Genomic DNA, 24302 nt, shown 5'->3' on the forward strand with positions numbered 1-24302 from the left:
TTCCAGCTCTAGTATACAGTATTTCTCTTCAAATACTCTTCACTTCAGTCAAATTGGCTTATTTGCCTCCCCACCCCCACCTCATTTGATATTTAAACTCCTCTATGCTTTTTTTTTAATTGCCTGAATCTATGCCTGGAATTGTTTATCTCCTTAACTCAGCCACTTAGAATCTCTAGTGTATCTCAAAGATCTTATCAAGTGTCACCTCCTAAATAACTGTTTCTGTGACACACTCAACTGTTAGTGACCCATCCCCCCCCCAAATTACTTGATATTTATTTTGTATATATTTGTCCTCAACCATATTTTCTCCCCTGGAAAAAAGGAACCTTTTGGATAGGGATGTTGCAATTTTTATCCTTTTTCTCCCTCATTGATAGCACAATGCCTGATCATCTGATTTAGTAGTCATTTAATGGTTGCTTTTGGATTAAAAGACTATAAGAAGAGCACTCAGAAGTCAAGGAGAACCTATGAGGAATCTGGGCCCTTATCTGCTTGCCTATCCACATAATCCAAAGTTATTTTCTATAAACAAATAGGATCGAAATTCATTCAAAAGGGATAAAAAATAATCTTGCAGCTCCTTAATCTACAGGACTCCCATCCCTATGTTATAATGTTAGTGTTATAAATACTAATAAAAAGAATGTTGATTAACATCCAGATTTAAAATGGGGCCACCCTTCTGCTTTCTGGACCTCTAAAAATTGGTCATGAGGGAAGCTGTCCATGCTTATTTTTTTCATTGACTTGACAGTCAGAAATATCCATCTTCTCCTGAGTAAAACGCGACTGTGAGTTAAAGCCAAGGGTTTTATTTCAAATTACTCATTCCCATTTGTTAAACTAGACTATTACTTTCTTAAGAAAGCTTGAGGTGAAGGTGGAAATGCCACCAGTAACAAGTATTAGATTCTGTCACCTTTATTAGACAAATGAGAAGACACATTCCCCATCTGTCTTGGGATGAATATTGGGATAAGTATTTCTAGAATGGAAATGGTGGGGGAGCAGAAATTCATCTGTAAGTTAATGGTCTACTTGGAAGAGTATGAAGGAAGAAATTGGTAACATGGTAGTCAGTCATACTGATACCTTTTCTGTCTACCCAGTGTCAGAGAAAATTTCACCCTCAGTGGAGAAGGTAGAAATCATTGGGCTGCACTGAAGTTTCTTTACAACTCATGTCTGGTTCTTTGTAATATCTAAGCCATTTAATTTTCCTAGTAAATCAGATGCATAATAATATAATGAAATTAAAAGAATTTGTAATTAAAATTTCAAATGATATTTTATCTCTCTTTCTCTTTTTTTCCCACCCCCACTCCTAGCCCCACAAAATAAAGCAAAGGGTGATGTGGAGACAAGAGATGAAAGAGAGCCACAGACAGTGATCTAGCAAAGTCTCTCAAATTTGTCCCATGTGTGATAGGACAGTATAAGGCAAATATTGCATGCAGTGAGAAGCATAAGGTATCATAAGGGCAATCAGTCTTAATGCCTTAACCTTCTTGGGATAAACGAGAAGCTTGGAGCCATGTCAGTGTAATATTTGCTTTGCATTTCTGTATTTTCTTGTTCTGAAAAAAAAATGATTGATTTAGTTAGTTATTTAGCACCCGATGGCTTTAAATTTTAGGTTTCAGTCAGTGGTGAAAATAGCCACTGCCTGTGATCTGTAAATGTGACATAAACACAGGCCAGTCAGTAGGTCTGGGAAACACATCCCTACTGATCCAGAATATGCTGAATGGCAACGAGTACAGCAAGATTTTAGGCATATGTGTCAACCCTGCCACTGAAATGGACGTATTTGGTCTGATCTGCTAGTAAAGAGAAGCTTGGTCAAGTTTTTGTGTTTGTTTGTTTTTAATGAAAGACTTGACAGACGAATAATACCCTTAAATGAATTCCATGTTACAAATAATGCCATGTTATATCATTCCATAATATAACCACGTAGTCCTTCTGGTATTCAAAGATTCATCAATTTCTATACATTTAATATGTATGTCTATTTGTTTTAGGTACTCTGTTTATAAAGACCCAGCAGGATGGCTAAACATCAACCCAATAAATGGGACAATTGACACAGCAGCTGTCTTGGACCGTGAATCTCCATTCGTCCACAATAATATATACACGGCACTTTTCCTTGCAATAGATAGTGGTAAGTACTAAAAACTTTAAAAATATTTTGAGTAATATATAACATTTAGGCTTTCTTGTTCTCTCTAAATTCTAAGGGAAGTATGTCCTGGATAGGTAGAAATTACATGATAGGTTAAATGTGTTTTTCAAGGCAGTGATGAATCAATAAGCATCTGCCAATTGTCCACTATAGGCCAGGCAGTATGTTGGATATTGGGTATATAACCACAAAAATTAAAAAAAAATCCTTGCCTTCAAAGGCAATCATTGATGAGTGATGCCATTTTCTGACAGAAAGGCAATGTCTGGTGAACTTCTTTCTAGATTTGTTAGAATTTAGGTTTCAACCAGCATCTTATAGTATATGCCACAATATAGTAAAAATGTATATGGAACATAACCTACTAAAGGGAGTGGGGGGAAGGAGGAGACAGACACAGAGAGAAACACACACACACACACACACACACAGAGACAGAGACAGAAAAAAAGAAAAGACAGAAAGAGGGGAAAAGAGGAGAGGAGAGGAGAATCAAATATAGAACTTAGAATGTCTGTGCCTATGGGGGAAATTCTTAAGCAAATAAGAGTTAAAGAAGATGATAAAGGTTTAAAAAATATCTATGATCATGTTAAATTGAAAGGCTATTGCACCAACAAAAATAATGCAATTGACTAAGAAGGGAAGCAGCCAAGTACAGAAAAATTTTACATCAAATGTCTTTAATAAGGACTTTATATCAAGATATATCATGAAAGACAGTGATGCAAATATGTGACACCAAAAACCTTCCCCCAGTGAATTAATGATTAAAAGGTAAGAACAAATAGCTCTCAAAAGAATTATAACAATATCTAAAATATTTCTCCACATCACCAAAAGTAAGAGAAGTACAAATCAAAATAACTACGTGATTTCCCCTTCTCACTCAACAAATAAATTGGTGCACTAAAGGAGGTAGAAGCCAGAAGTGTCCCGCCAATGATAGATTTCTAGAGTTTAGATGTATTAGCCAATGTAATTGTGATATCTCATGCTAGGACCAAGTCAAGTTTCTCTACATCCTGGATATAGTTTCCTGATATGTTTTCATGGTTGTCAGACACCCTATTTAGGGAGAGGCAGAGATCTAAAAAGTACACAAGAATAATGTGTTTATTTAATAAAAATTTTACTGGGATAGCATCACTTTTCATAGGGTGCTATTTCTGTAATCTAACATTTTCCTCTTTTGAAAAAGAGAACACTTACTTGTCTTTTCTCTTTTAGAGTCTGCCTCTCCATTCTTTATAATTTCCAAAAAGTTACTAACAATAATTCAGATATCATATATACAAGTTCTCTCAGTACCCTGGGATAGAAATCATCAGGGCCAAGAAGACTTGAGCTGATTTATAGCAATCAAATACCCTTTTACAATCCCCTTATGTATCCTAGCCCACAATTCTCTCATCAGCATTTCTACCAATAGAATATAAGTTCCTTGATGGCAGGACATACTTTATGTTTTTCTTTGTATCCTGAATGGCCAGTACAGGGCCTCATACATTTTAGGCACTTAATAAATAAATGTTGAATTAAATTCTGGGTTTTCCAAATTGAAGTCCATTCAGCTTGTTGGAAAAAAATGACAACAAAATAGAAAATGAGTACAATCATAGACTTAGAGATGGAAAAGACCATGGAGTTCATCTCAGTCACACAAACACGCACACACACATGCACACCTTTTTTTTTTTTAACGGATGTGAAGGCTGAGCCAAAGAAAGGTAAAATGATTTGCACAAGGTCACATAGCTATTCAAATCCCAAATGCCTGGGATTTGAACTTTTGTACTCTCTCTCCAAATCAAGTGTTTTGTTTTGTCTTATCTTGTTTACTTAAGGTGCCAAGATGCCTCATTCTAGTAATGTAAATCTTCTCTTTAGAATCTGCTGCTATAACCTGGCTTGCCCCTTTTCTGAGGTTTATTCGTTTCTTCCTACCTCTTGGGTTACCACAAAGGGAGAATGAAAAGAAATGTGTTCAAGCTAAATTGTGCTCTTGCAAACATTGCTATTTCTGTCGAAAGGATTACATTCTCCAACTTATCAAGTTTTATAAACTTATACGCGTTTTTGACTCTTTCTTCTTCCTTGCCGCTCTATCGACTAATCAGTTGTGAATTATTTGCTCTACAGTATTTCTTGTTTTATCCCACCAACATAACCAGATGAAAGAAGATCAATTAGATATTTTTTTATAGTGATATACAATATGTTTTTTACGGTATGTACAGAAGTTATAATGTTCTGTGCTAATAGTATTTGGGCTATTAAAACTTCTCGCCTGGACCACTATAAAAGATGCTATATTAGTCTCCTTCTGTCCTCCCTCCTACTCAATATATTCTGCTGTAATATGGTTTGGGGAACTTTGGTGAGAGAAAGATGAAAAGACAGGAAACAAAAGTTTGAGATTCTGAGCATATTGATTCATTAAGCAAAGTATGCCAGTTGCGTAACAAATCAGGACCAGACCCCCTTAGCTTTAGCACTGATTCACAAGTACAGGGGGAAGCAGAATCTTATACATTAAAAACAATTAATCAAATAAGACTAATTAAAAGAAACCAATTAACCAGGATACACAATTAGGAAATCTGATTTCTTATTGGAGGAAAGATTAACGATTTTCCACATTGGGAGGAGGAGAATAAACAGGTACAATTCCTTGAAATCAGAAAAAGAGGTGTCCCACTCCCCCCAAGTGCTTGTGAACAATTAAAGGAATGTGGAAACAATAACTAAATGATCCGTACAGGGCCAGTTTTCAGATAAAACATGTGGATTTCTTGAGATTTGTAATTGTGACAAAATTCCTTGAATCAATCTTCAGAACTGACTGGATTTCTGGTCAACATAATCAGGTCTTTGGTTAAGGCTCTTTAAGCAACAGGTAGAGGTAGTCTACCTTCCCAGCCATACAAGGCCAAATTCAAACTATGCAAAACATTTTCTCATGATTTCTGCTTGTCTGCTTGCTAAAAAAAAAAACCCATCATTTGTTTATAAATAGTTAGTAAACTCACATTCCTATAATCTACATGAAGAAATTTTAAAATGGTAATGGTGATCAAGTGAGCATCTAAGCACAGAAGATAACACTTGTCAAGTGCTTACAGTCTTGTTTTTAGTGTGAAATACCACCCTGATTTAAAGAACAAGGGAAAAATGGCAGGGGTGTTCAATAGGCACTTAAAAAGGCATAAAGGATCTTTTCATAGCTTTTGCTTTGAAACCCAAAAATTATAGCAAGGCGAGACTAGAAAATATTACTGAATGATGGTGGAATCTCATTTTAACATCACTAATGGAAGACTGAGATAATACCTAGGATATATTAATTCCATTGGAGTTATCACTCTGAAATTTGGATATGGGATATATGAGGTATAACAATATTCTTTAACTCCCTCAATTTCCTCAAATAAAAAAATTGAATTTAAGATAAATTATTTGGTTTCCATGTAAGCAAAACCTACATGTTTGGCTAAAGCAGCACTGTAGTTAAATGACTTAATCAATAAATTATTTTCTCTACAGATGAATAAAGCGTGACCTTTCACACTGACAAGTTTTTACTCTTTTATTTTTGGAGATGAATATCATAATTTACCTTATATGGTTCTGATTTTCTGAAAAGATAAGGTGAGGTCTCCAGACCATAGCCAATCTTTATTAAAGGGTTTCTGTGGATGGAAAGTGCTGGTCTATGTTTAAAAAAAAGAATAAAAGATGTTAAAGAAAATAGCAAAATGGAAAAATATTTGAGAGTGTAATAATAATGGAATCCCTTCAGGAATATACTGAAAGCAGGATAGCGCCATGGCTATTAGTGGTTGCTAGATCGAGGTAGGATTATAATCTCTACTCATTTAACCACTCAGAAAGGTCAGGTGTCAATCTGATTGTCCCTTGTGGGCTAGAAACTGCCGCTGGAGATTTCACATAACATTTCTGGAATTACACTTGTAAAGAGATTGGTCTGCAAAGAAGCCCCCAAACACCCACCAAAGTTGTCAGCAGGAATCAGACATGTTACTCCAGAGACTTGGATTTGTGCTTGACTTGTTTGGGCTTCTTCTGATGATTTTTTCCCCTATCCAGTTCTCTTTTGTATCCCTGGTTTGAATATTTCTGATGTTAGATGTTCCTTGATTAAGGTCCTTAAACCAGGCTTTGAGATGTTCAGGTAATAGCTTAGCTATAAATCTGCCAAACAAATAAATGCATATACATTCTACTTCCAATATGTCTTGTTTCTGGAATTTTTGCTGCCAAGGCTGTTTAGTATAGTAGGAAAAATAGCTCCCAATGCTAGTCATTTTAAAGGCCCAGGGCAGCTGAATGGGTTTGACCCAATGAAGTGCATACCATCTACAGAGCTCATGATAAATTGTTCACTTTACTATGATTCTATTGAATTTGATGCATATTCCCCATCTGCTTTCCTTTCAAACTGTTCATGAAAAGAATGGTGCCAAGAAGAATTGGTAGTTTAGAAACAAGTCAAACTGTTCTAAATAAAACCAAATGTTTTCTATGAGTTAAACACGTCAAAAATATATGAGTCTCATTGTAATAAATGTGTTTGGAGGACACCAAAGGATTCTATATTTGTAGAATTCCATTCTACATTCTAAAGGCAGGATTTACATGGAATGGAATAAGGGATTTGTGTTAGGTAGCAATAAAAAGAGCCAAGAGTTGGGCCAAATGCCCACAAAGTAGTCACTTAGTAGCATTGAGATATTTAAATACAAAATCTGGTGTGTATACTTGACACCTCTACCCTCTTAAGCAACAATTTTTTTTCAGTCATCAAGGGGAAAATCTTTGGCAAGTCTGTCTCTACAACATGACAGCGGGTGTGTAAATATCATGTGACTGTGTGTCACATGTGACTTACAACAAGTGCAGTGGCCTGAGAAGTATAGCTTCCTTTGCCTTGTGGCTCTGGTGAATCTGTGGGATGTCAATAAGTGATGTGACTAAGGGAAAGACTTCTAATGATTCTGTTGCTATCAAGTCACCATTGGAGGGACGTTACAATTATTGGTTATAATAATGATACCACACTAGACCATTAGTATCCTGGATCTTGTATGAGGCAGATATTGTAATCTTAATTAAAGCGTCAGGAAACTACCTTAGACCAGTCACATAATTCAAAGGAAAGATAAATTCTGATTTGAAAAATGAATGAGGAAAAAGTACATGACATAGAAACATACATGATATGTATTTATTTATCTAATTGGATCTCTAAGTCTGGATAGAAGTGTAAGTGCTCTCCATTAGTCATTTAGAATTACTGTTGTTGAACATGAAGAGATATATACGTGCTATTAAAACCAACAAAACTTACTGGTCAATCGATCGGTCTTCTTGCGCTAGGAATCATTGTCCTTGATGCTGGGGATACAAAGTCAGAAGTGAAAACAGTCCTCAAGGATCTTACAATCTAGCCAAATCTCTAATATACTTTAGAGCATCATTACTTACATGCCCTGCCATTTTTCCTATTAAAGATGGTGGGAAACATGGTGACAGCCCAGATAATTTCCTATCCACAAATTTCTCAAACCTAACAGAGCTAAATTTAGATTCATTGTCAGAAATAATAGGGTTTGAAAATTGCATTTTATATGCAAGGCTAGAGTTATTATAATTTTTGAGGGAAATAAAAACAGTTTGAGTCACTTTGGGAAAGTTTCTAAAGCAGTCAACTTCCTCTTCTGGAGCCATGCTGTCACTTATTAATCCACAAATGAATCTTGAGAGAGGTGGTATAACTCTACATTATAAACAGTGAGGCCTTCACCAGACTATCGGTACTATTTGTGAAATTTCAGTCTCTGAGCAGTCACTCACCAGATCATCTTTTGGTAAGAACTGTTCTCTCAACAGTCTCACAATATTTCCATCATGTATCTCAGAGGAAGTGAGGGATCTTGCAATAGCAGCTCTGTAAGCCTTAAAGCTTATGAGGAGCATAGAATATTGTTATTAATTACAAACTTTCTGTTTCCTTTGCTTAAAGATAGTCGCTCAACATGTGAATCTCAGGAAGTAGGCTGGTTGGCACCTAACTCTTGGTTGTGTCTGACAAGGAACCATTTCACAGAGTGGGTCTACAGAATGGAAGATGTGTTCACTTTCATAGAAAAAATAATTGCTGAGAATGGCAACATATTCTGCTGTTGCCCAGGTTTTGATTGTAATCCTTTCCTAGTCATCAGGCAAGTTGTGTCTCATAGCAATAAGAATATATAAGGGCATCAAGACCGTTCTTTACCACATTAATCATTTACGGTTACATACCCCATTCCATCCTGAAATTTTGCAGCATGCAAATGGTAGGACCCCCTAGGAACAAAATACGGTGACCATGAGCCACAACATTTTCTCAATTCAATTTAATTCAACAACTATATATTAAATGACTATTGTATGTCAGGCACTGTGCTAGGTGCTGCACATACTGACTTCAAGAAGCTTCCATTCTATTGAAAGTCTCCAAAAAGTATGGGGATAAGTATTGTACAAGGAAGAAGAGAATACTAATATCTGGAGTAATGAAAGGAAGCTTTATAAAGGAAATTCAATTTAAACTGAACTTTAAAGGAAGACAAGGGTTCTGGGCAGTGTTAGAGAGAAGGAAATCAATTTTAAACATGGGGGGGCGGCATGTGCAGAGGCACATATGATCACCTTGAATGATTAGAAGTATTGTGGTGCCCTCAAAATACACGAAGAAATTTGGAGAATAGGCAGGTTTAGTGGTAGATAAGGTGAAGAAATGGTGAGCTCTGTTTTGGGCATGTTGACTTTGAGATATTTATAGGCTATCTAGGAAGAGATGACCAGCTGGCAGTTGATAATGCACAACAGGAATTCAGGCAAGAAATTGCATTTAGTGTATACATTTAGGAGCCATCTTTGTAGATGTGATTTTAATCCATAGGAGCAGATGAGATTTATATTGTAGGAAGGATTAATATACTTTGATGAATACATGTTCTCATCAGGATTGGCACAACGACCACTGCAGATCGTAATCCTCCAGAGCCTTCTCATCCTTTGTGATTCTTTTGTAAATGCTTTATAGGAGATCCATCCAATGAATTGAAGATGCTTTCCTCTGGGTCTTTTAATATTTTATACCTACTAATACAAGCCTCATATTGTGCTTCCACTATTTTCGCTGTATAACTGTCACATACTAGCTTGCCCTATCCTAATCTTCTCAAACAAACTGGCATGGATTATGCTACTCCCAGCTGATTCAGAATGGAAATATTGCATAAGGTTCAAAATTCCAATTTATCATAGGTGAAAACAAATGAGATTATTTAGTTTCATATGCAAAAGACAACCAAATGGCTGCAAAGAAGGAATATAAAATTTGAATAGCAAAGAGGTATCAAAGAATATGTGATGCGAATTTCTTCTCATGTCTCTTAACCTGTCTCCAGGCTTCATGGAGCATGTGATCAAATTACCACAGAATGATTTCACCTAAAACATGTTCTTATGAAACAAGTCAGGCAGTTAGTTACTATGGCAACCCAATTAGGCCAGTTTATCACCCCTTATCCCAGTTCCTATATTAATTATGGAGGAAAAATAAATTGAAGTTACCTCCACCATCTTGTGCTGTTTCAAGTTCCAGTAAGATATTCATCACATCAAAAATCTTGACAGAATTTCTGTGAACTTTGAGTCTTGTGTAGAAAAAAGGGGGGAGACAAAAACATATTAGCTACAAGTAAATGGGGGGAAAGCATATTGCTCATTTATAATACATAGCTACAATGCATAGCACCCCAATACACAAGGCAAATAACAACAAGGTAGGAATAAGGAGATTTGGGTTTGTGCCCCAGTTCTAACTATATGGCTTTAATATAGTCATTTTCTAATATCAAAGTAATTTTCTCTCTTTGCGAGAAAAAACTGGTCTTTCTCAGTAAAATATGAATGGGATTGAGTGATTACTGAGGTCTCTTTTTATGCAACTTTCCATGAGGTAGCTAAGATTTGAATAAATTCTGTGAAGTATTGATACCATTAATGCCTGTAGAACTGTCATAACCATTTTGCTAAAAAAGTCACTTCCAAGACAGGGATGGAAGTACCTCTGTGTAAAGAAGCAGTATAATCTGAATGACAAGAATTCTAAGGAAAACTTAATCTGCATTTACTTGAGGTGGGGAGGGGAGATATTAGTCTCACTGTACTCTGCTCTGCTCAGACTGAATCAAGAGTATTATGTTCAGTTATAGGCACAAGCTTTTACAGAGACCATCCAGAGGTGGGCAGCCAGGAGGGTGATAGGCCTCAAGTTTATACCACAGGAGAATCACTGAAGGAATTAGGAATGTTTAGCCTATAAAAGAAAAGACTTGAGCCTTGGTCTTAAAGCAATTTAGAATATTTGAAGAACTATTATGTGAAAGAGGAATTAGACTAGGTTTTTTGACTACAAAGGCCAGAACTGGGAGCCAGGAGCAGAAGTTACAGGGAGGTACACTTGAGGTGAGGAAAAAAAATGATAGCAATTAGAACTGGAAATGTGCAGTAGTCTGCCTTTTCATAAAAGTATTGACTTACCATTTATTTGTGGTCTTCAAGCAAAGACCTGATTCACACTTGCCAAGTGGGCTGAAGATATAGATCAAAAGAGATGTCCTCTAAGATCCCTTCCAGAAGTGACATTATGTGTGTTTCTGCCTGCTGCTCTTCTTTGAGCTCATCCCAAGTATCCTCAGGAGGAAAATCACAATACTCAAGGCTCTTCTCTTCATAAAGTCATGGAACATATGACCTTGGAAGGAGACTCACAGATCAGATACAGAAATTCAGGTCAAAAAATGGCAAATGATTTGCCTGAGATCCCATAATCAGTTACTATCAGAACTTAGATTAAAAGGAAACAGAAAATAAGCATTTATGCAGCACCTACTGTGTGCCAGGCTCTATGTTAAGATCTTTAAAAAATATTATCTTATTTGATCCTCACAACAATACTGGGAGGCAGGTGCTATTATTATACCAATTTTATAGTTGAGTAGTAAATATCAGAGACTGGATTTGAACTCAGATTTTCTTGACTCCAGGTTCAGAGCTCTATCTACCACACCACCAGCTGCTTCTAAAACTCAGATTCTATGATTTGCCGCTGTTCTTTGCTTTATAAAATGTTGATTCTCTTATTCTGGGACTCTCATTTCACTGTATATGTAAACCATTACTGACAATGTAGGAGCAGACATCTAGGATATCACTCTCCAGGGGAGTCCTCACTGACTGTGCAGCTTTTCTCCTGCATTACTGCATATTAGCCCATTTAATGTTAATCATAACATTAAGGGCCCCCTATGGCCAGCATAGTCAGGCACCTTAAACAAAACCAATTAATTATGAAAAATAGAAGGATCATTGTGCTAAAATGTCACCCATGGTGATCATTGGTACCAAATTCAAGTCAGCTAGCCAGAATACTTTTAGCTGTCTTATAAAAGAGGAATCATGGCCATTCTTAGTCTCCAAATGCACTCATTTTAGGTGGAATAATGGATAAAACTCTAAACTTAATGTCAGGAAGAACTGGGTTTGAATCCTGCTCAGAGACTTACTAGTTCTGTGTCCATACTCAAGTGAAGTAACCTCTATCTCTTTTCTTTTTTATCTATAAAATTAGGATAACAATTGGAACTAACTCCCAGCATTATTATAAAAATAAAATGAGGGAGCATCTTGAAAGTGCTTTGCAAACTTAAATGTTAGCTATTGGTGTTATTGCTGCTATTATTTTGTGGATTTGATTCTAGGGAATTGCATGATTTTCTTTTCCACAGTTATAGGTATTACAAGCAGAAATTAAAACTTTCCAAAGATCTCTCTTAGCCTATCCATGCCTTTTATGGGGAGCTGCCTGCTTTAGAAAAGAAATAGGATTCATTCCTTATGTCCTTTGGTTTCTTCTTAATGATAAGGCTACATTTCTAACCATAGCATGAAATGCAAGGTAGGCAAACCACTCTGTAATTCCATAAAAAAATGGAACCTGCTTTTTTGTTTTCAGATGTATTTGTGTATCCTGAAAGCATTTTTGGAATGTGAGCATACCAATTACCCATCTTCTACACCTGACTTTGAACATTGAATCATAGCCCTAATGTCACCTGACCCTATTTTCAGCCAATTTCTTTGTCAGTCTCAATCACTTAGGGTTATGTTGACTGTTCAAATTCATCCATTTTACAAAAAAAAAAGAATTGGTAGGGCAGCTATGTCCATCTCTTACCTCCTCCCTCCCTCAAAACATGCTATTGAGTTATAAACAATTGTTCTCCAACTGGACAACATACAAAAGGATTGATTAATGACTCTTACATCTTTCATTTTTTGACAACACTCATGACAATAAAATGTTGAAGTAAAGCAATGAAGATGAGCATTCCTTATTGGGAATTAGTAGATATCAGTCATTTGACCACTCATGAGTAGATTCTAAAAATCCATAAAGTGCACACATGCTCACACACATACACAGACACAGACACAGACACACACACACACCCACACATGCACGCACATCCCTAAAGTCTAAGTACTGCATGGGAGGGGTGTATATTCCTACCTATGGAGAGCTTACATTCTAATAGGAAAGATGTGATAAGCAGTACTAGAAATTAGTGGAAATAGTGACAAATTTTCTCATACTTTGTACTGGGTGACCCAGATTTAAGTCCCATCTGTCAAATACTGTATGTATTTGATTCAGCAAGTCACTTACTTTTTAGTGTCCCAGACAACATTCTTAAAATAAGTACCTGAGAAGGCGCTGATCTGCAAGGGAAATTAATTCTTAACCGCAAGTTCCTTATACCAGTGAAATGCCAGTTCTGATTTTTTTAAGTACACAGGAAGATCAATTGAGGAATTTCACAGATGACAAGATGAAAGAAATCAATTCAATTAAATTCATCTCAACAAACATTTGCAACAAACAATTAGCACTGTGTGCTCCTTGGAACTGGGGAAGATACAAAAATTAGTAAGACCTAATCTTTTCTGTCATTGAGTTTACAATTTATTAGAAAGGAAGACATATACACATAATTAAAATACAAAATACTGTATTACTACATAGCTTGGATAAGTTTGCAGAACTGTACCTAAATACCATAGGGTGAATGGAGCTTTGCCCTATAATGATGATATTGGCTATAACGTAAAGCAGCTATTCCTTCCTGGGAGCCAGTGCCATGATATACTTCTTTTGGAGTCTGTCCTCCCACTCAACAGCCTTTAAAAAGACCACATTCTTGCCTGATGATGCTCCACACCAAGGCAGATTATTTTTTGGGCTATGATGACCATCCATCCTTTCCCCTCTAAATATCTTTGCTTCTATTTATAGTGTTGTACAAATATTACAAGTTAGGGAGATCAGGTGAGCTTCCTGAAGAAGGTCACAGTGATATGGTCTTCAAAGATTTGCTAAAACCAATCCATTATGTTGTACATAATAAGTCCTGATTATGAGTCCATTGAAGTGTGGAATTGAATGATTGAATAAAAGCAATAGAAAGATGTACGGGTTCAGCTAAAGTAATGCTATAGAAAATATCCTGAATAAAGTTCAAACACATAAAAAGTTTCCTATGTGTGGCCAACATGACAAATTCTATTCGTGCATGATGTGGTACTAATCACATGTAGCACTGGAACACTATGAAGTTTCCCCACTTGAGTCACCAAAAAGCAAAAGGAACTGATCTAATCTCCCACATGGAACAAAACAAAGCATATGGAAAAGACAGTTGGCAAGGCAGCCTATCAGGGTAGTCCATTAATATAGATAGCCAAATGGATAGATAGGTTACAGATTGAGAAATAGTTGGCTGGATTGATGGATGAATAGATAGATGGACAGATGGTAGATTATAGAGAGATAGATGATGAATGAATATATGACAGCTGGATGATAAATAGATAGATAGATGATAGGTAGATATGTAGGTAGGTAGATAGATAGATAGATAGATAGATAGATAGATAGATAGATAGATAGATGATAGGTAGGTAGACCTACAATTAGGACAAGAATTGCAAAATCACAGTAGTCTAGTTTTAAAGCTGAGTAGAAATAATAAATTTTCTGGGATCATTCTTGTGAAATTGCCCACTGCTTTTTATGATCACCCCTGCAAAAATATATTTCATGACACCAATATTCTGAAAGAAATTGATTTGTAGAACTTAAATCACTCTACAGATGTATATTTTTGTTGTCATTATGGTATACCTCAATGATTCATAGAATGCAATTTTTCAACATTAGAATTATAAGAAACCCAAAGGACAATGGAAAATAACATGATGAATCCGAACAGGCCGTAGCATGGTAATCATCACAACCACAACCAGATGACAAACATCATAAGGGCAATGAGAACCATCAACCAAACTAATCAAAATTTATTGAACTCCTACTGTGTGGCAGATGTTGGGCATAAAAAGGCAAAATTGGAATATTCCCTGCTCTCATGAAGCACAAAGGAGGTTATTAGATCATAATGTGATATGCTCCTGAAAAGGGGTGCTAAGACTTAAGATATATTAATTGAATCATAGCATCTAGAATAAGGGAACTTATAATTCTACTATATTTTGCCCTGGTCAAACCACAGTAGAAATATTGTATTCAGTCCAGATCGATTTTTTAAAAATCAAATCAATGAGCCTTTACTAAATATTTACTATTTACCAGGAACTATAATAGCTTCCAGTGGTACAAAAACAAACAAACAAAAAGCAACTAGGCAAGAAAAGCAAAATGGTCCCTGAGCTGAAGGAATTTGTTTTTCTTGACATCTTTTGGGTTTTTTTTACATTCTCTGAATCTGTCTCTCTCTGTCTCTGTCTGTCTCTGTTTCTCTCTGTCTCTGTCTCTGTCTCTCTCACCTCCCTCTCTGTCTCTTTCTCTTTCTGTCTGTCTCTCTCAGCCACCCTGAGAGTCAGGAATAGCTGAGGAAAATTCAATTCTAGACACTTACTAGAAACATAACATTAGCCAAGTCACTTAACCTCTGTTTCCTCAACTGTTAAAAAGGAATAATAATACTAGCACCTACCTCCCAGGGTTATTGTTAAGATCAAATGAGCTCATATTTGTAAAGCACTTAAAATATTTGGCATATGATAGGCATTTACTTTCACATCCCACACTCATAGTCTTCTACCTCTATAAAGAAGGAAGAAACTTCCTTTTATCATCTCTTCTTTGGGGCCAGGCTTGGTCATTATACATTTTATAACATTCAGTTTTAATTTTATTTTTGCTCTTCTTACTATTTATTGTAGGTGTGATTCACATCGTTGGGGTCATTGTATACATTGTTTTCCTGGCTCTGCTTACTTCACTTTGCATCAATTTGATAAATCTTCCCATGCTTCTTTGTGTTCATCATATTTATCGCTTCTTACAGCTTAATACCATTTCATTATATTTATATATTTAAACTTACTTTACATTGCCCAACTTATGGGCATCTACTTTATTTTTCTTTACTACTTTAAAAAGTACTGCAAATAAATCTTTTGAAATATATGACTCTTAGTTCTTTCATTTTCTTGAGTTGTATAGAAATTCATATTCAAGGTTAAAGGGTATGACCATTTTTTGTCTTGTTTTAAAAGAATTCTAAATTGCTTTATACAATGTTTGGACCAATCCACAGTTATCCAAACAGTACAATGTGCCCATCTTTCCACAATTCATTTAATAATGATTGTGCTGATCTTTTTTCATCTTGCAAGTACAAAGCAAAATGTCAAAGTTGTCCTAATTTTTATTTCTCTTAATATTATTATTTTAGAAAAAGATTTTGTATGATAGTTTGTAATTCTTTTGGAAACTGTTTTTATAGCCTTTGATATGTTAGGTAATGACTTTTCTCCTCTGTATTTCTTGATAGAAAGATCTACACATATATACATATATGTATATATACAGATATATGGCATGTTTATGATATATGTGCATGTTATATATATATATGTATATATATGTATGTATATATATTTCTATTTGTTGCTTATATAGCTTGAATATCAAAAACTTATCAGAGATATTTGTAATAAATATTTTCTACAATGAACCACTTCTCTTTTTATTCTAATTCATTTTGATTTTTTCTTTAAAATGTTTTTCATATATCTTGTAAGCAAAAGCATGTTTTTTTTCTGTTGTTATTGCTTCTATTTCTTATTTGGTTGAGAATTTATCTCCTGGACATTGATGTGAAGGCATCAATGATGCCTACCTGATCTCATTCTTCCATTTGATATCCAAGTCACACAACAATTTTAAATTTAATCTAAATCTAATTTTTGTCATTCTCCTTTCCAGTTTTCCCTGAAATTCTTCCAGACACATTTTAGAAAAGACATTGATAAAAAAAATATATTTGCAGAGGTACTTGACCAAGGTAGTAAGATTTGAAACTATGCAGTATAAGAATTAGTTGAAGAAAGTAGGGATGTTTAACAGAAAAAGAGAAAACTTATGGGATGGTACTTCATATGTCATCAAGCATTTGAAGGATAGTCATGTGGGAAAGGAATAGAACTTATTTATCTTGGTGCAAGAGAACATAAATAAGAATAATGAGTGGAAATCACAAGGAGTCAGGTAGGCAGGCAAGCATTAAGTGTTTATCGTATGCTGGAGACTGCTCCAGGTGTTACAAAGAAAAACAAAAATAATTTCTACCCTCAAGGAATCCACATTCTAATGGTTTAGAAAAGATGCAAACAAGTATGTACATATAAAATATGTACCACATATGGTAGATGGAAAATCGCATGAGAGGGAAGGCAAATTTGGACTTGCTTTCAGGAAATAAAAGTTCTTAATAATTAGAACCCTCCAAATGTGAAATGGATTACTTCAAGAGACAATACTTGGTTCAGGAAGGTTTCTAGCATTAGCTACCACTAAAAAGAAGCTGAATAAGTCCTTCTTGGAGATGTGGTATATAAGATTTTTTGTTTAGGTAGGATTCAGACTAAATGCCCTTTTAGATGTCATTGAAGCCAAGAATCTAGGATTCTATATGTGGACAAATGTTAGTGTTTTTGCTTGCTCTTTCTTGATTCATCTGAGGGAATATTCTGTGTGAAGTATTACATGAGATTTTGTATTTCCAGTAGAGAAGATTGCTAGAGAAAACTGAGATGGAGGCAGAATTATCTATTACCTCTCCCAAGCAGAAAGTTTTGAATATGTATTGCTTTCCAACATCCTCCCTGCAAACTTTCATTTCTCATTTGAAATTGTGTTTTGATGTGTTTATATGCCAGTAAAAATCTTGGCAACTTGCCATTTAACATCCCATTGAGCTTTTCATGACTGTAGGAAATGTGGGTGATTCTGGTACTGAGTGGACAGCAGCATGAGGTGCTCTAAATTGAGGAAAGCCATAGGAGAAAGAAAAACTCACTAGCTTAGGGTCCCTCTGAGCAAGTGTATTATCACTTGACCTCATTAACTAGTTTCATTTTTCTACATTTTACACTTACTTCGGAGCAGAGGATGAGTCATAGGAAAAACTTACCTTGTGTAGGATTGGTGCCAGGATTCAGAAGAGAAGCAGCAATAGATCTGAAGGGGATATTCTAGAAGGAAGGAGCTGCCCTTATTGATGGGCCATTAGTGTAGTCAAGACCAAAGGTGAAGAGAAAGGTATCATTGACACAGGCTAGGAAGGTTAAGAAATAGTGGTTAGATGTCATGAAAAAAGAGAAAACTCAGATAAATAGCAGTAAAAATAAGTCAAATGTCAGATACAACCTTTGCAAAGTACCCTGAGGATTTCAGTAGCTGTTTTCATTAACAAGATAATCATCCTTAATTATACATCCAGCAAGATCTATAAATCCAAACTCTCTCTCTCTCTCTGTGTATGTGTATATATATATATATATATATATATATATATATATATATATATATATATATATATGTATGTATATATATGTATATGTATGTATATGTATATATGCACATATACAACTCATACATATATACAAACATATTTTTGTACACATATGTGTATTAAAATATACTCATCAAAATGCTTCTGAGAATTTGTATCCCTGCTATTCATTTGTATCACTCTTCCACACAATTTTCTTTTTCTCAGACTCATGCCAATTAAAACAGAAATATTTGTTTGACAATAGAACCAAGAAATAAAAAGAGGCATAGCCAGATAAGTAGACTAACAGCCTGATGCCATTTCTTATCAATGGAGCTTAAGTTTCAGAGACCATGCTTATTTTTATGGGTGAATTGTGAGCCAGCTATCATCAATGTGCTAATGGTACACAACTTTCATTTTGTGTTTGATTGTTTTCTTTATTTTTGTTTTCCTCAAAACATTTTTGTGGTAACTATGTGAACAGCCATGTTGAGTAGGTGGTAGGTTTCTTTTGGGAAAATGTCTCTTTGGAATTTGCTAGAGGCTGCATGTTCTTTCCATCTGTTCTTTTTCTTTACAAATAGTACATTAACCTGCCATGTAAATGAAAAGAATGTTTATTGCCTCTTACTACACTTAGAGTCATATTGTCTACCATCAAACAGTAGATTTCATCATATAAACTGTGCTTTCTCTGAGATATATGTATATACTACACATGGGGCTAATACGTACTTCAAGGAAGACTAATTAGCAAATTAATTAGGTTTCTGTTTATCTTCGCATTTTCTGTTTAAATGGTATATTTGAATTTCACAAGTATATCAGTATTTAACACCTCTTCTGTTCTACTGAAGAGACTGAAGTTCAGTAAACACTTTACTGACATTTGTGCTCAAGACATACAATCCTGCTAAAGCTCATGACAGTCTTTCATAACAAAGGCAGAAAAGGAAACTGATTCGTGAAACTGGAAATACATTTTTTCTTTCTCTGGATATTTGCCTTTATTCTTTCTTTATAGCATATACTCATCCATATCTATGTGTATACATAACTTTATGTATACAATTTTCATCTGCATTTAGGCTTCTTTCTAATATTGCCATAGTGTACACCTTCTAAATTCTTTTAAGAGAATACATATGTAGAGAAAATGGAACCTTTTATTGAATTGAATTGAACAACCATTTATTAATAAACTATTATCCTTCTCTGGCTTCCTTTAAGACCCAACTTGAATTCTCTTCTGTGTATACAGACACATGCAGAAATATGTACATATATACATAAGTATATCTGTATATGTGTATATGAATATATGTTTAGGCAGAGAAATAAAGAGAAAGAGAGATGATGGTTCGGTGGATAGAATTCTGGGCCAGGAGTTAGGAAGACCTGAGTTCAAATCTGGCTTCAACACTTCCTAGCTGTATGACCCTGGCAAGTCACTTAACCTCTGTTTGCCTCAGTTTCCTCATCTGTAAAATAAAGGCAGTAATAACACCTATCTCACAGGGTTGTTATGAGGAACAAATGTCATTATATACGTAAGAAGTGCTTAGCACATAATAAGCTCAATATAAAACCATATTCCTTTCTTTTCCCTAATATGGGGTTCCCAGAAGATTACAAAATGCTTTAGTATGCTCTTATTGACCTAAGGACAATGACTCTGTTGCCTTCCTTATTCTAGACACTATAACTCAATTTAATCTAATATTATGTTGACTTTGTGGATACCAAATCACACTGCTGACTGACATGGAGTCTGCATTCTATTAAAACTTCCAGATGCATTTTACCTTAACTTCAAGATAGGTCTCCTCTATCTTCTCCTTGTGAAGTTAATTTTTAAAATACATCTTGCATTCATCTGTCTTAGATTTTACCCTCCATTCTAGCCTACCAAGAATTTTTTGTGGCCTGATTCTCTCACCCAATATGTTTCATGGATAATAACTAGATGTTTTCTTTCTTATTTCTCCTTACAATTTTATACATGCAAATAAACCATGCCATTAATAGGGGCAGAGAAATGAGAACTCAAACTGCCAGCACTACAGATTGAGTGAATTATAGGTTATAAAATATTAGCATATTGGAGTCATAATGTATTGTCATGTAAAGAATATTGAAATTGGAGTTGTGGAAAATAGGTTCTAAACCTGGTTCTCCTATTTACCACTTGTGTTGTGATAGGCAAATCATTTCCCCTTTGTGGGGTTCAATTTCTTCCTCTATAAAATGAGAGCTGAGCAAGATGATCACAAAAGTCCATTCTAACTCCAGCTTATATGATCCTATGAAAATTAAAGATAGCCATTTAATTAAGTTCAGGAAAGGCTAACTTACAGTCGTATTTCAGATACGCAAATGCTTTTCATCTCTTCTGCTGCATGAATTTATTTTAATATATTGAAAATGAAAAATGTATTAGATTCTTACTGAAAATTCAATTAGTCCAGTAAAAAGTGAAAAATAATTTATTTTTCATTAAAGTGAATTCAATCCAAATACTCATGCTGAGGGAAATGCTACCAGCAGCCGCCATGCAGTTCTTTTATTTTCTTAATGTGACTAAATAGATGAGGTGTCACCATTTGACCATGTGTTCAGAGAATCACAGAATTTCAAGCATGAAAGGGACCACAGCAACCTTTCATTCCCAACCATACCTGAAAAAGAATGCTCACTCCAACATACAAACCAACTTATCATTCAGCCCCTGCTTGAAGACTATCAGTGAAGGGAAACTCACTTAAATGTGCCTCTTTTGAGATTTTCACCTATAATCTTACCATTTAATTTTGGGATGAAACACAACAAATCAATATCATTTCCACATAACAGCCCTTTGAATTTTGGAGCACGGTTATCTCATGTAACCCATGAGTCATCCCTTCTTCAGGCTATGCAACAACACTTCCTCAACATGTCATTATAAACGATAGATTTGACATTCCTCTGATGTTTAATCATGATTGGGGCAGCTAGGTGGTGCAGTGAGTAGAGCACTGGCCCTGGAGTCAGGAGGACCTGAGTTCAAATCCAGCCTCAGACACTTGGCACATGTACAAGCTGTGCGACCTTGGGCAAGTTACTTAACCCCAATTGCCCTGTCTCTCCCAAAAAGATCATGATGTATTACTGTCACTTGTTTGACAAGAGAAGGGAAAGTCTTGGGTGTTTTTCTTGTTGTCTTTTTACCTATTTGTAAAGATTGCTTGAAAGAGAGGATAGAGTTCTACCATGACTTGAAGTCATGGTAAATGGGTTTAATTGCTGGTTCTTCCATTTATTGGCTATGAGACCCTGTACAAATCACATAAACTCTACAGACTTCAGGAAATTCCTTGTGACTTTTCTGGACTGAGATTATAAGTCAATAGTTCTGCACACTGATGAATTCACAGATTCTTCCAGTATTCAAATATTTGCCTACATGGCATACATTCTTAGATCTCAAGCAGAAAGGAATCTTAGAGTTGGTCTGGCTGTCTGGATCAACCCCCTCATTTTACAAATGTGCAAACTAAAGCCCAGGGAAGTTCAATGATTTGCTCAAGGTTTCACTGGTAGTATTAGAATCAGGATTTGAACTAAGGCCCTCTGAGCGCACAACCAGTGTTCTTCCCATTGTAGCACATTACTTCCCCTGTATATGCATGTATTTGTATACATTTAATGTTTCAGGATTCTGTAATTTCGTCATTTCAGTGCTGCAGGTGGGTTACAACTCCTCTTTAACTAGGTGGTCAGTCTTGGAGAGTTTCTGGGATCTGGAAATTTTTATTGCCTTAAAGCCAACCTAGTGAAGAACTGCTCCAAGCCTACCTAGGTTGGTCACTGAAAGATAGAAGTATAGGCCAAAAGTTGATGCCATACTGGAAGCTTTTGCAATGTGGTAGGATCTACCAAAACTTGACCTCTGTCCAAAAAGTATTTGAGAGTGAAAGGCTTCTTCTGTAGCACAGTGAGGCATCAGAGTGAGACTTTAGTTAAGCACACACACACACATCTATATATATATATATATATATATATATATATATATATATATATATATATATATATATATATATATATATTACACACATAAATGTGTGTAACAGGAAGTTAGGTGGTGCAGTGGATAGAGCACTGGCCCTGGAGTCAACAGTGTCTGAGTTCAAATCTAGCCTCAGACACTTACTAGCCATGTGCCCTTGGGCAAGTCACTCAACCCTGATTCTCCCCAAAACAGGTATGTATATATGTGCGTAAAGTAATAATTAATAATAATAATGGTTAACATGTGTATGGCACCTATAGCTAAATACTAGGCCCTGTGCTAAGATTTACAATAATAATTTTATTTGATCCTTAAAACCACCCTAGTAAGTAGGCACTATTATTATCCCCATTTTACAGTTTAGGAAACTGTAGCAAACAGAGTGTAAGTCACTTGCCCATGGTCACACAGCCAGTATGTGTCTAAAACTAGATTTGAACTCAGGTCTTCTTGACACCAGGCTTGGGGCTCTATACACTAAAACTTAGCTGCATATACACACACACACACACATACACACACACACACATACACACACATATATACATATATATACATATATATGCATATATATATACACACATATATATCTAGAAACATACATGAATACTTAAAAATATGTATTATATATGTATACATATATACATACAGAGAGGCAGTATGGTATAGTAGATAGATATCTGGCTTCAAAAGAAGGAAGACCTGGGTTCAAGTCCTACCTCAGACACATACTAACTGTGTGACCCTGGTTATTCACCTATCTCGGAGCTGTGAGTACCATTCTAGAATTATCAATTAAAGCGAAGATGATGGCCTGCATTGGTAGGGTGAATTTTCTCATTTGGGAGCTCCCTAAAGCAATGGAAAGATGGGTCCAATCTCTGTCTACTATGCATAGACATTGCATATACCAATTGGAATGTACAGTATTCAATGAACTCCACCAATACATTTTCCCAGTGAGTCTGCTGACATTGTCTATTCTGATCTTATTGCTTCCCTCCCTCCACAACTAAGAAATACTAATTAAACTAAGAGGAACTCAATTAATTTGAGGAGCTCTCAATTAATCTGAGTACTCAATTTAAACATTCTAGAAAATTTGGATTTCCCTTATTTCTTTTTTTATGTTTTAGAATTACAAATACAGAGTCTCAAGTGGTTGCTGATTTTATAAACATGACTTTAATTGAGCTAATACTGAGACTCAGCCATCAAAAACTCTGAGAAAAAGAAATCTGTCCCCCCTGGCTCCTAGTTCTCATTCTTGTACCAAACTGTAACAACAATGCTTCTTGCAGCTGCTGTGGAGATGTAAGGTCAACAACACCAGAACATAGGAGGGCTGCTAGCACAGGTTCTTCGATCTGCTTTTCTTAGGAAGGCAACTTTAAGGGCTTTACAATCTCACTTTAATTAAATATACATATATTATTCACTTAGTTCAGAGGAAAAACTCAGCACCTGGAACTTCAGAGCAAACACAAACAGAAATTACAAGCAGAAAGTATATAAACAGAGCAAATAACACAAATTAGCAGACAGGGCTTCTATCTGTCCATAGCAATACATACATAGTTCTCAGAGAGAGAAGCACCAACACTGTATTTTCAAAGCTGGGGGCAGTCCTCAATGGCTACTTAGACTCTCGTCTAGCCAAATCACACCACCACTCTTCAAATAGTGAGTCCCCAAAGCAAAATGTAAAGCTCAGAGAATATACATGCTTCTTCAGAGTTAGAGAGTGTCATAACCATGTGATTCAAACTCATGTGACTTAGTCTTTCTTGTGACTTAAGCAGGTCATCAAAGACTCTTGATTCAAACAAAGACTCTTAGTTGAAACAAAGGTGAGACTCAATCAAAGGCACTTGATTGCCTGAGTGTTGAGAAGCACTCCAAAAGAAAAAAAAAACAGCAAAAAGTCCCATTTTGCTTGCCCTTACACAAACATGCAAAACAAAGGATCCAAAGGATGTATCCAAAGGATGGAGAACTCTAGGGTCAGCTTCAGGGATGCGGTCTAGAATGGAGTAATAGTATTCAAGGT

At 35.6% G+C, this 24302-nt stretch overlaps 1 protein-coding gene across 1 annotated transcript in view; it reads left to right on the forward strand.

Moving 5' to 3' along the window:
* The window catches only part of CDH13 (cadherin 13), a 1345123-nt gene that overhangs the window by 1296828 nt on the left and 23993 nt on the right, over positions 1–24302 (forward strand). The window contains exon 11 of the mRNA XM_036749176.1: positions 2034–2176. Within this exon, the coding sequence (XP_036605071.1) occupies positions 2034–2176 (143 nt within the window). The remainder of the gene's footprint in view (positions 1–2033; positions 2177–24302) is intronic.

The sequence above is a fragment of the Trichosurus vulpecula genome, chromosome 3 (assembly GCF_011100635.1).
Source record: "Trichosurus vulpecula isolate mTriVul1 chromosome 3, mTriVul1.pri, whole genome shotgun sequence".
Taxonomy (NCBI): domain Eukaryota; kingdom Metazoa; phylum Chordata; class Mammalia; order Diprotodontia; family Phalangeridae; genus Trichosurus; species Trichosurus vulpecula.